General features: G+C 42.2%; 1 protein-coding gene across 1 annotated transcript in view; it reads right to left on the bottom strand.

The window, feature by feature from the left end:
• LOC132380871 (uncharacterized) overlaps nucleotides 1-5,416 on the bottom strand; it is an 85,407-nt gene extending 79,991 nt beyond the window's left edge. Inside the window, exons 1-3 of the mRNA XM_059949789.1 lie at nucleotides 5,112-5,416; nucleotides 2,481-2,768; nucleotides 111-260 (exon numbers count right to left, since the gene is read on the bottom strand). Of these exons, the coding sequence (XP_059805772.1) occupies nucleotides 111-260; nucleotides 2,481-2,745 (415 nt within the window). The 5' untranslated portion in view covers nucleotides 2,746-2,768; nucleotides 5,112-5,416. The remainder of the gene's footprint in view (nucleotides 1-110; nucleotides 261-2,480; nucleotides 2,769-5,111) is intronic.
• Nucleotides 5,417-14,168: the final 8,752 nt, after the last annotated feature.

The following is a 14,168-nucleotide window of genomic DNA, read 5'->3' as shown; positions in this document are numbered from 1 at the left end:
TACCCCATCTAACTCTTCTCTCCCACCACTGTTGTCACCACCCCAGCCCACCCCCTCTCTCTCCCTCTCCCAAATACTAGACTCAATGACAGGGTGTCAGCTCCACTTGCCTTCAGTCCCTGAAGTTACTTCCCTTCCCTCAGGTCTTCTCCTCCGTGTGACCATGAGGATCGCAGTGAGAGCAGAGATCAGGAGGGTCAGCACCACTGACAATCTGAACACCAGGGTCACTGCAATCGGCACCGCTGTTGGTTTAGAAGCTGTAACACAGAGGAGAAAAGATTTCCTGATGAATCCAGTCCTCACATTCCCAGTGACACAGGATTGATGAATTCACTCCATCCCTCCTCTGTCGGAAAAATCTCCCTGTCACCTCAACATGGTCCCTCAGTACCCTGCAATCACCATCACATAAATCCCCTCCAACCCCCACCTCTTCACCCCACTCCCCTCCCTTCCAACATCCCTCAGTCCCTCCAACCTTTTTCCCTCCAATAACCCTCAGTCCCCTGAGTCCCGATTCCCTCCGATCACTATCACCTCACTGTCCTCCATCCCACCCCTCCCCTCCAGTACCCCTCAATCTTTCCATCCAATTCTCTCCATCAAATCACTCATCTCCAAACCCATCACCACCCCTCTGATACCCGTCAGTCCCCTCTTTCCCCATTCCCTCTAATCAACATCACATCACTGACCTGCACTCCACCCCTTCAATACCCCTCAGTCCCATCATCCTCTATTCCCTCCAGTCACTATCACATCACTCCCCCCATTTCCTCCTGCTGTATGGTGCTCCCATTGGTACACAAAAGAACAATACTGTTGACATTTGAAAATGTTGTGACAGGAATTAAGGAAATGGTGGAAGAATCAAAACTGAAATTGCCCATCTTCTCAAACATAGAAACATAGAAAACCTACAGCACAATACAGGCCCTTCAGCCCACAAAGCTGAGCCGAGCATGTCCCTACCTTAGAAATTACCTAGGGCTACCCATAGCCCTCTATTTTTCTGAGCTCCAATGCGCCTATACAGGATTCTCCTAAAAGACCCTGTTGTATCCACCTCCACCACCATTTCCAGCAGCCCATTCCACTCACTCACTACTCTCTGCATTAAAAAAACTTACCCCTGATATCTCCTCTGTACCTACTTCCAAGCACCTTAAAACTGTGCCCTCTCATGTTAGCCATTTCAGCCCTGGGAAAAAGCCTCTGACTGTCCACACGATCAATGCCTCTTATCATCTTATACGCCTCTATCAGGTCACATCACATCATCCACCACTCCAAGGAGAAAAGGCCGAGTTCACTCAAGCTAATCTCATAAGGCATGCTCCCCAATCCAGGCAACATCCTTCTAAATCTCCTCTGAATCCTTTCTATAGTTTCCATATCCTTCCTGCAGTGAGGTGACCAGAAATCTAAGTTGGGTCTGACTTTACCTCTCGGCTCTTGAACTCAATCCCATGGTTGATGAATGCCAATGTACCATGTGCTTTCTTAAAAACTTCAGCTTGGATGTATTCTGCTCTCTGACCCTGTCCGAGAGGATACTGCAGAGGACAGTTTACTTTGTAGGTAAGCTTTGTCTTTGGATTTTATACACAGGCCTCCACTCATATTTGTCAGCATAGCCTGGGTGAGGATCTGCAGTGCATTTTGCAGATGGTCCATACTGAAACAACTGTGCAATCTTGCTGGAGCGAAGGAATGATTAGATTGGAGGGAAGGATTATTTAGGATGGCTGAGGCACCGAGTGGTCAGGGAGGTGGAGGTAGAGCTTGAGTAGAGGGGTTATTGAGGGCCAGTGTGACGGTGCTAGATTAAAATCAGTGGAGTTACACTTAGTTAGGCCCCACTTGGAATACTGTGCTCAGTTATGGTCACCTCACTACAGGAAGGATATGGAAACCATAGAAAGTGTGTCGAGGAGATCTACAAGGATGTTGCCTGGATTGGGGAGCATGCCTTATGAGAATAGGTTGAGTGAATTCCTTGGAACAAAAGAGGATTATGAGAGGTGACCTGATAGAGGTGTACAAGATGATAAGAGACATTGATCATGTGGATAGTCAGAGACATATAACCAGGGCTGAAATGGCTAACACAAAGGGGCATTGTTTTAAGATGCTTGGAAGTAGGGACAAGGGGGCTGTTAGAGGTAAGTTTTCACACAGAGACTGGTGGGTGCATGGAATGCACTGCCAGCAATGCTGGTAGAGACAGGTCCAATAGGGTCTTTTAAGAGCTTGTTCGATAGGAGCATGGAGCTTGGAAAAATTGAGGGCTGTGCTATAGGGAATTTCTGGGCAGATTTTAGAGTAGGTTACATGGTCCGCACAACATTGTGGGTCAAAGGGTCTGTAATCTGCTGTAAATGTTTATGTTTTTATTAAGCTCTTCTAAACTGTCCCATCTCACGCTCCTGGGATGGGGAGATAACTAAATCGCAACTCCTTCCTCTGACACTCACTACATGTGTCCAGATTACAGACGTTCCCCAGCCGGACCTGTGCGGTGTCCTCACTGATGGGGTTGCTGGCCTTACACCCGTACACCACATCCTCCATCTCTGCTGTGCAATGAACCTGTATCGTCTCTTCGTGTCTCCAGAAGTGATGGCTGTTGTTGTCTCCTGTAACTTCTCCTCCTCTCCACAAACTGAAGCTGATGGGGTTGCCAGAGGCCACGGAACAGGTCAGGGTGAGGCTACAGGTCCCGGTGATGTTCTGAACCATGATGTTTGCTCCTGACACAGGCTCTGAGGGCGTGAGGGAGAGATAGAAGATGAGTAAAGGAGATCATCGTGGACAGCTCGATCCTCAACGCCCTCGTCCCATCCCCAACAGTCCAGAGTAAACTTCAAACCAATCCAACCTCATTTTTACCCAAACGATTTAAACCTTCCCTCATCCTTCTGTTCAGTCACTTGCTGCTGAAGCAAGTTCCCACGTGCTGCACCCTCTTTCCCAAACACAACCCACACTCATCTACAAACTCTCCATCATGTCCTGTTTATAGCGCTCTATTCCAGAAATTCTCTCCATTTCCATGTCTTTTGTTCCTCCTCTGTGTGGTCCCTGCATCCCTTCAAAGCCTAAAACCTGAGTGAGCCCCAGCCCTGAGCTGCCTTGAATCTGGTCCAACACAAGACACAGCCCATTCTATTCTGTCAATCTCTCAATCTCTACTCTGCCTGCCCAGATTATGATGAAGGTGTGAGACCCTGAGAACCTGTTCCATTTCTTACGTCTCTGTTCTCACACCCTCTCCCACCGAAAGCAAGGATATGTTTCCTCTGGCCCTTTCCTTCGACCCCACTGGTCTCCACCTTCAGTGGATCAACATCTATGCTTCCTGGTCCTTTCAATGAGACTACATTGAATCATAGAACATTGCAGTGGCTAAACAGATCCTTCAGTCCATCTAGTCTATACCTAGCCCCATTGATCCACATCTGGACAAAGTCTTTAACATCCCTCCCAATATTTATTCAAGTTTCAGTTAGACATTGAAATTGAACCTGGTTCCAATACTTCCACCTGCACCTTGAAATTCCCCCACCTTCCCCTATAACTCAGGTCCTCAAGTCCTGATACTCTGCACTCTTTCAATCGAATTGATACCTTTCCTGTACATAGGTGACAGGAATTGCACAAATACTCCAAATTAATCCTCTCCAAGGTCTTATAAAATTTCAACATAACATTGCAACTCCTGGACTCAATCCTTTGATTTATGAATGGCAACGTGCCAAAAGCTTTTTTTATGACCCTATCTGACTGTGACAACACTTTCAAGAATTTATTGTTCTGTATTCCAAGATCTCTCTATTCTACTACACTCTTCAGTACCTGACTGGTCATTATTTAAGTTCCACCCTGGTTTACTTCCCAAGGGTCAAGGCTTTGTACTCGTCTGCATCAAATTGAAACTGCCAATTTTCAGCTCATTATTCTTGCTGGTCCAGATCCCGCTAAAGACTTTGATAGTCTTCCTTACCGTACACCCAATCAGTGTCATCCTCAAATTTGATGATCCAGTTAACCACATTGTCATCCAGATTGCTGATAGAGATAACAAATAAGGACCCAGCACCAATCCTTGAGGCATTTCACTAATCACAGTCCTCCAATCAGAGAGACAACCATCTTGTAGATCACCTGCAAATCCAATGTCGAATACAATTTGCAACCTCAACCTGAATGCCAAGGCAATAAACATTCTTCACCAACATCCCATGCAGGACATTGTTAAAGTCCATGTAGACAAATTTAACTGCTTTTCCTTCATCAACTTTCCGATATCCTCCTCAAAAATCTAGACACAACCTACCACACAGAGAGACATTTCAACTATCTCCCAATCCAAATACTTCTATGCTTGGTCATTTAGAATACCTTCGAGTAACTTTACCCATTTAGTTTACACTATCCTCAGACTTACATTCCACTCCCTTCCCTCTTTCTTACATATTTTGACCAGTTTCTCCCTGAGTAACACCTTGCTCTGCTCTACTGCCACACCCACAACTCCCATCACTCCATGTCCCACACCACGTTCTGGACACACACAGGAGGAAGTGTCACAAAACCATTTCCCTTCCCTCCATGTGTCACTCACTGGGACACAATATTCAGTGTAATGAATACACAGGGTCTCACTCAGCACAGCACAGCATGAAGGCTGAGGAATAAACACCTTGCTGAGCTCAGTCTGGGCAATTAACAAGCAGTGTCCTGGGAAACAGATGGGATAACTGGGATCCCTGAACAGGACAGACCAGGCCTTTCACCTGGGGTAGAGTGTGCAACTGAGACCCACAGATACAGACTGTCCAGCCCATTCACATCAAGTCCATTCTCCCTGTGTGCTGAGCTCCCTCAGTCTCAGACACATGAGATTCCCCATTGTTGGTTCAATCCCTCCCGGCTCCTGACTCCGCCTCTGTGGATGTGGCGGGTGTATCCTCCAGACTCACTACACTGGAACCGTGAGCCCAGCCCCAGCCACGGGTAGTCAGTGGGGTTCAGTAAACAGAGAAACACAGAGGATCTGCCCTCACCCATCCATTAAGGGTGTTTCAGGGACTGGTGTCACTCACCGTACACCTCCAGTCGCACTGTTGTATTACTTTCATCTCCTGAACTTGCAGCTGTAAAAATCCCAATATATTCACCAGAGTCATTTCTCCGTAGATCATGGATTTCCAGACTGATGTTCCCAGAATGAAAGGTTATCCTGTTCTTGTACAGCTCATTACTACTGTAGTCAATGTTCCCATTCGAGTACTTCACAATCCTGTTTCTGGGCCATACCCGACTCCACTCAACCTCAGTAATGTCCGGTCCGACTGGGATCCCAGGATGTAAGGAGACCGAGTGTCCCTGAGTTCCGGTCACAGTGGTTGGGGGAACCGCGGTCCCAGCTGAGGAGACAAGACAAGACAGTCCATAGGTGAGGTCAGAGATTGGAAGTGGAATCAGTCCTGGGAAAATCAAAGACACTGGAAAAAGACATTCGGCCCATCATGTTTCTCCCAGCCCTGTGAGACAGTCAACACAAAGTTCCTTTTGTTTCATGCTGAGACCCTTCATCAGGGCTCAAAACTCTCTGCCCCCAGCCCTGAGAAATGAAGTTTCAACCTGCAGCCAGATATCAGTGGTCGGGTGTGGTCACAGACATATTGTTGGAGGTTTGGGGTCAGACACTGGGATACCCTCACTGTGGGTGTGCAGGGGTCAGTTTGTCGGCTGTTCGGACTCAAGGTGACCACCACTCAGACTGAATTGTCACTGGACCTGGGTCCCCAAGCTCTCCGACAGAGCTGGTTCAGCACAAATTGTTCCGTCTCTGGGAAATGTCCCACAGGCCGCACCTCCCGTCCCCAGGGGGTTCCTTCCACTGGCTGCTCCTGTACACACTGCACTGTCCGACCCTCACCTGTTGGCTGGATCTCCAGTGTCAGGTGGTGAGCGTGGAGTCACAGTTTGAGTCTGTCTCTGAGGACTCTCCTCTTCTGATAAGACCTTGGAGCAAAGAGGGTGTACAGTCCAATACTACAGTTTCTGGGCAGGTTTCTGGTGTCCTGGAGAGACAGAATTCCCTGTTTAGATGAACAGTGGTCTCTAGTTAGTGGCTGTCAACAGCCTGTGCCCCACTAGGGGTGATTGGCTTAAGAAGGGTGTAAGAGAATCTAGCTGGATGTGGTGGTGGAGATGGTGTCCAGCCTGACCTACCGGACCAGGCTTCCTGTTTTACAGTTCACGTCTATACATTCTGCTCAATGTCCTTTTGTCCATGTTCTCCCTGTTCCAACTGTTGCCACTCATTGACCAGATAATCCCGTAGCCAGCTTATCCCCATGGCACCCTATCAAAGAGACCCCCTGTAGAATTTTTCTTCTCCACAGTTCTAATGTAGAGACTTTGACCTGAAATGTTGGCTTTTTCTCATTCAACAAAGTGTCCTGAACTGCTGACTGCTTCTATCTCCGGTCTCATATGATGGAGACGGCAAGATTTTAAAAAAATGGATCAGAGTGTCTTTGGGGCAGCTTCTCTGGTTCTAAACCCGTTCCCAACCATGTGCGGATGCACAGTAAAGAAAGTGCTAAATACTCCTGCTAGTTGGACCACACAGATCTTTAGTACTTGGCCAGGAATGCTGTCTGGACCAGACACCATTAATGTAGGATGAGTGTAAACAGGTGGTTGATGGTTAGCGTAGACTCAGAGATTTGAAGGTACAGTTTCCCTACAGTATCTCTCTCTGTCTCACTTTGGATGGCTTCTCCACATTGAGATGCTGGTCACTGAATCCACTGCAGGGCTGTGCCTGGAGCACACTCAATAGTCACTTTATTAGATACAACTGGACATCTGCTCATTAAAGCAAATACCAAATCAGCCATCATGTGGCAACAACTCAATGCATAAAGCATGCAGACATTGTCATGAGGTTCAGACCAAACATCAGAAATGTGACCTAAGTGTCTTTGACTGTGGAATGATTGTTGATGCCGGATGGGATGGTTTGAGTATCTCAGAAACGACCGATCTCCTGGGATTTTCACCACATCAATCTCTAGATAAAACTGATAGTGGTGATTAAATCTAAAAAACAAACTGAGCTGCATTTCTTTGGGCAAAAGTGCCTTGTTTATAAGAGAGGCTAGAGGGGAATAGCCAGACTGGTTCAAGCTGACAGGAATGTGGCAGTAGCTCAAATAACCACACGTTACAACAGTGCTGATGAAAAAGAGCATCTCTGATGCATGACAGCAGCAGAAGACCATGAACATACCCTTAGTGGCCACTTTGTTAGGCACAGGATGTTATCAATAAATGGCCGCAGAGTGTAAACACTCACACTCCCTGCTCTGAGGTTCTATTGTGTGATCTGTGTTCACAAACACTTTACCGAGCTCATGTCAACATGACGAGCAGGAGCAGGAAACAGATGTGCTACCAATGGACCACACAACGTAGTCAACTGATCCTGGCTAAAACTTTTTCTTGCCATTTGCTTGATCATTTTAATATCTAGAAGTCTATCAATGAAAGAAGAATTCCTCACGGGAGAATTCCAATGTTTTCCCACAGTATGCTGGCTGGTTTCATTATGGCCTGGTATGGAAACCATGTATTTGAGTGGAAGTTCTACAAAATGTAGCAAATTCAGTCCAGTACATCGCAGATAAAATCCCCCCAGCCACTGAAAGCATCTACATTAATCAAAGATCCTCACCACCCAGGCCATGCTCTTTCTCAGTGCTATCATCAGGTAGAAGGTCCATGTGCCTCTGGACTTGCACCACCACGTCCAAGAACATTTTCATTTTTCAATCCTTTTTATTGATTTTCAAATAAAGAATATACAAATACAAATCGAAAGAGGAGTTTAACAAGTAGATAATATAAAAGACATATAAACAGCAATATTAAAGACAAAAAGCATATAATATCAAACTCAAATAGGTAATATATTATGCTGTTATATATACAATGGTCAGAGAGAAATTACAACACCTCATAGCAATCGTAAAAAAAAAGTTTGGAAATTTTATTGATAGAAAGAAAAACCCCACTAACTAAACTAAAACAAAAAAGAGAGAAAGAAAAAAAAGATTGGGCAGTCCAAATGAGGATAAACTTAAAAAAAGAGAGAGAAAAAACAACACATCCTTCCAGTCATCTCTGAACCTTCATGGACAGGGATATTGTCCAAAGAGAATAGAGAAAAATAAATAAATAAAGCTTAATTAAATCATGTGAAAATATTAAATAAAGGGCCCCAAATTCAAAAGATGTATCAAATGTCCGGCTTCTAATTTTCTCCAAGCTTAAACATGACATGATAAAGGAGAGACAATAGAAAACAGTGGGCGAGTTAGTTTCTTTCCAGTGTAGCAAAATAGCTCTCCTTGCCAGTAAAGTTGAAAAAGCTATCGCATGTTGGGCGGAGGCAGACACTTTACTTGCTTCTTCTGGGAAAATCCCAAAAATTGCTGTAAGTGGATTAGGTTGAACATCCAGATCTATAACTTTAGATAATATTCTAAACACATCCCTCCAAAAATTATTTAAACTTACACATGACCGAAACATATGGGTTAGAGTAGCCACTTCTGCATTACATCTTTCACAAATAGGGCATATATTAGGCAAAATATGCACCAATTTATCTTTGGACATATGGGCCCTGTGTACTATCTTAAACTGAATTAAAATATGGCGTGCGCAGATAGATGAATTATTAACTAAATAATAAATTTTACTCCATTGGTTATCTGAGAGTGAATGTTGAAGTTCTACTTCCCAGGAGTGTTGAACCCTATCATTAGGCGATGTGCGAGCATTCATTAACTGTTTATAAATGATAGCCATTAATCCTTTTTGAAAAGGTTTAAACTGAAAAATAACAAAAGCAAAATTTGAAGAGCAGATCAAGGGGTAATTTGGTAAAAAATCACGTAAGAAATTCCTAACCTGTAAATATCTGAAAAACTGTGTATTGGAGATATCATTTTTATCCATTAACTGTGAAAAAGACATTAAACAGTCTTGTAGAAACAAATCTAAAGAAGTTTTTATTCCCTTAATTTTCCATGTTAGAAAAGCCTTATCCAAGGTTTAAAAAAGAAATTAGAATAAATATTACCAGAAAGTAAAAAATCATTTAATTCAAAAAATCTATGAAATTGAAAAATTGAAAATTTGAGGTATGTTTAACCTTTGCAAAAATCTATTCATAGTGATATTACTATCAGAGAATTCAGATTTATAAAGATTAGAATAAAAGTCCATAAGTATCTTAATAATTTCATAAGGATCTAAAGTTTCTGTTCTATCTGGTCAGCGAATTTTTAAAATCTGTCTTCTGACCATCCCAACCTTTAACTGACCCGCTAAAAGTTTAGCAGATTTTTCCCCATGTATATAAAATAAACTTTTAGATTTAAAAATTTTCTGTTCAATGGGAAAGGTCAGAAATAAATCATACTGTGATTGAAGTTTGACCCTTTCTTTATATGGGTCTTCAGTAGGTTTAACTGAATACACTTTATCTATCTGTTTAATTTTATTAATAAGCACTGACAATTCCACTTTGGTTTTCTTTCTCAAGGCTGCTGAATATGAGATTATATGTCCCTTAAGAAAAGATTTCAAGATGTCCCATATAACCAGATTTGACATTCCTTCGGTTGTATTAAATTCGAAAAATACAGAAATTTGCTCCTTAATAAAATTAACAAAAGCTGGATCCTGTAACAAAATGGGGTTCAATCTCCACTGTGAGATTTTCAAAAATCTATTTGGGAGCTTAAGGATTAACTTTAAAGGCGCATGATCTGAAAGCGCAATGATGTCATAAGCACATTCAACAACGGAGTTTAACAGATGTGTATCTAAAAAATAGTAATCAATTCGGGAATATTTGTGACGGACGTGTGGAAAAAAGGAGAAATCTTTATCATTGGGGTGTTTCTATCTCCAAATATCGACAAGGCCACATTCTAATAAAAAAGAGTTAAAAGAAGCTGCCACTTTATTAGGAAGCAACGGATTGGTTGATGACCTGTCAATCGCCGGATTTAAGCAACAGTTAAAGTCATCACCCATGATCAGCTTATATTCATTGAGATTCGGTAAGTCTGAAAAAAGTTTCTTTAAAAAATCAGAATTATCTACATTACGTACGTATACACACACCAGAGCTACCTTTTGCTCACATAATAAACCAGTAACAATTAAATATCTTCCAATTGAATAGTATTAAGGAGTACAAAAGGGGTTTTGGGACTAAGAAATATAGAAACGCCTCTTGTTTTACTATCCGACATTGAGTGAAAAGAGGCCCTTTCCAAAATCGAAAAATCTATCCCCATCCTGTTTTTGAATATGATTTTCTTGCGCAAAAATAATATCAGCATTAAGTGTTTTTAATTTCTTAAAAATCTTTTAACGCTTAATGGGATGATTGACACCGTTCCAATTCCACGATATTATATTAATTTTATTAACATCAATGTTTAAAATTGAGTTTAATATTATATAAAAGAAATATTACGCAAGAACAGATTAAACCAAAAGGTGCGGGTACAACCAGAAGGAGTGTCGCATTTACGAAAGAGAAATCCATCAAAAGAACTGCCCAATCAAGAAAAAAACCTACGAATAGACCCCTCCCCCTCCCCCCACCCAATAGATAGATAGAACCGATAGGCAGGTCCCATGCTAACTAATCACCTTTGACCCTGTTCTCCAACTTGCAGCTCCAGATATAAAAAAAGCAAAAATCCCATGGAAAATAGCCATAATAAAAGGCACAAACAGAATCCAACTACTATAACGTTGTGTCTAACATTAATAAAAACGTAATCAACAACAGCCATCTCAGAATCAGCTAAAGTAGCTTAAACACATATTCAAAAGAAAGAATAAATCCGAGCAAATAATTTTACAAAGAATATTCTTTCTCTGAAAAAATAAAAATAAATGAATATATGTATATGACAGACCTAAAACTATAAGTATTGAAACAAATAAAAAAAAAGATTAATACACAACAGGTCCCACACAGACCACTAAAGTACAATACTATAAAGGTTCCCTACAAAACAGTTGTATATGTATTAATTATTAATAAGGTAAAAAAAATAAATCGACCATGTCCCATACCAGAGAGTGAAAAGGTATAACATGTACTTAAAAGCTCCATAAACAACTCATACAGCAGATACTTCAAAATTGGCTATTGAATAATCAATATAACTTCAATATTGTATTCAGTAGGATTAACTGTAAAGTTTTTAATATTCTCCCATCCCTCGTGAGGAGAATAGATTCTCAATGGTTGAGATTTTTCAGGAAGAATTATCAGCTTTGCTGGAAAGCGAAGGGAGGGATTTAAATCTAACTTATACATTTCACTCATAACTTCTCGATATTTCGTTCTTTCGGCAAAGATTTCGGGGGGATAATCTTCAACTATACGAATGTGTGTTGAATTAAAGAGTAATTTCCATTTCTTTCTGGCTTCTCGGAGAATAGCTTCTTCAGTCATGTAATAATGCAAAGAAAGTACAACTGTTGGAGGACGTAATTCGGCTGAACGACGAGAGTATGGAATTCTGAGGGCTTTGTCGATTAAGGGGCTAGTTTCGAGAGTCTCATTGAAAAGTGAATACAGCATATCTGAAAACAATTTTAACAGATCGCCAGCTTCAGTATTTTCAGGCAGTGCCAGAATACGCAGATTCCTCCGACGCCCTCTACTATCTAAATCAACCATTCTTTTCTTAATTTTAGATAGTTCCGAGGTAATTTCATTGATTTTCTTTTCCGTCGAAGATATCTTCATTCCTTGATCTTTAATAGTTTGCTTGAATAAATCATGCTTGCTCTCGATTCGGGTTGTAGTCTGCTGAAGTGTTTGAAGTTGAGAATCCAAGTTTTTCAGCGAGTCTTGAATCGTAGAAATAGCTTTTTCAAGCTTCCCGTTTGAACTGGTCAGCTTATCAATTTTAATATTCAGCGATCCGAATTCTGACCAGGTCTTGTATTGAAGAAAATTTTCCCGCTAGTGTAACAGGTTCCTCTGTTTTCTTGGTTTGTTCCCTTTGCTCCATTTCGGGGAAAGTCTTGCCACAACACAATTCAATACCAGAACGACTTTTTTCGGCCATTGTAATTAAGTCATGAATCCTTCAATAAAAATAATAATTCCTTCAGTAGAAGTAGTGAGTCATTAGAACTAAAAGGGATCTGTTAGTGGGAAATAAAAATATATTAAAAGAGAGAGAGCCGCTAGAAACGCGACCTGCTCCATATGCTGCAAAGATGAAGAATCCAGGTCCAAGAACAGGTTGTTGATTGCTATTTATTTATATTTGCATTTGCACAGTTCGTTGTCCATTGATCCTGTTTACAGTTGCTGTTCTATAGATTTGCTAAGTATGCCCGAAGAGAAATAATCTCAGGTTTGTATGTGGTGACAGAAATGTACTTTGATAATAAAACTTACTTTGAACTATTTGAATAGAGGCCTCGTCTATTTCCCACACTAGTGACATGTCAGACCCCTCACATTAGAAACCAGTCTGGTGAAACTTTGTGATAATTCCTCTTCAGCATGCATTTCACATCCATTATTACAGATCCCAATATTGTCCCCGCTCCCAGTGTCAGCTGGGGAGGTGAGTGGTTCCCAGTTTTCTCTCTCTCCCTCCTTTTTGAAACAGGCTGAAGGAACCATTCCTGAAACTGTAGAGTTTGGCAGATGATAACCAGAAAGTTGAGTAACACTACTGACATCTTGTCACAAACTCCGGGATGGAGATCATCCGGTATGTGTCAGTTATCCATTTTCATGATGTTATTTCATCATTGATGCTGACTGATTTTATTTCTACCCTTGCATTCAACACTTGTCTATCCTGTATTTCTGGCAGGTTTTTGTGTCTTCCACAAAGGCACACAAGAAGACACGGTTTATTTCCTCCACTGTTCCTTCATTCCCCACTGCAAAGACCCACCTCTGTCTGTAAGGGAACCACAGTTGTACCTGCTGCTATATTCGTTTCATTTCCTGATTCCAGCTCTCACAGTCTGTTCTTAACATCCTTCAATTGTCCATTTTCGTTTTCTTCAATGATACTTCTGTTACTCTTTGCTGTGTTCGTAATCAATCTCAATCCTCAGGTTTTCGACTCATTCTGCAGGTTAACAACCTTTTCTGGCAATGATATCACGATTTTCTTCATCATTCTCTCTCACTGCTTGAATGTTCAGTATTGTCATTTGGGCTATGGATAGATCGACAGTCTGTCTGCAGAGAGAGAGGAAACCAGCACTCGGATGCCAAAACGTTAGATGACAGCTAACAACTTCCACTCTCTTTGTGCATTCCAGTGCCTCCCTACTTCCTGCCCTCACCATCCATCATTCCTGCAGCGATTCCCCATCATGATCTTTTCCCATGAAACATCTCCAGACCAGATCCCAGTTCCTGGGTTCTGAGGGGTCCTGGGTCACATTAGATTATTAGATTATGAGGACACTCAGTCCTCGTTTATTGTCATTTAGTAATGCATGCATTAAGAAATGATACAATGTTCCTCCAGTGTGATATCACAGGAACACAAGACAGACCAAGACTAACCGACAAAAACCACATAACTATAACATACAGTTACAACAGTGCAAAGCAATACCATAATTTGATAAAGAGCAGACCAGAGGCACAGTAAAGAAAAAGTCTCAAAGTCCCCGATAGCCCATCATCTCACGCAGACGGTAGAAGGAAGAAAAACTCTTCCTGCCATGAACCTCCAGTGCCGCAAAGTTGCCGATGCAGCACCCTGGAAGCACCCAACCACGGCCAACTCTGAGTCCGTCCGAAAACTTCGAGCCTCCGACCAGCCCTCCGACACCGAGCGCCGAGCACCATCTCTGCCGAACGCTTCGGCCCCGGCCCCGGCCGCCAAGCAACAGGCAAAGTCGAGGATTCAGGGCCTCCTCTCTGGAGATTTTTCAATCACACAGATATTCATTTCTGGAGTGGCACCCCGCCATTTTCTCTCGTGTACGTAATTCCACATCCCTGCCAATCCTGTGAACAACTGGTGCCAGTTTCTCAATCTCCGTTTCCAGAATTA

Source organism: Hypanus sabinus, chromosome 25 (assembly GCF_030144855.1).
Source record: "Hypanus sabinus isolate sHypSab1 chromosome 25, sHypSab1.hap1, whole genome shotgun sequence".
NCBI lineage: Eukaryota > Metazoa > Chordata > Chondrichthyes > Myliobatiformes > Dasyatidae > Hypanus > Hypanus sabinus.
This window is presented reverse-complemented; position numbering and strand designations above follow the sequence as displayed.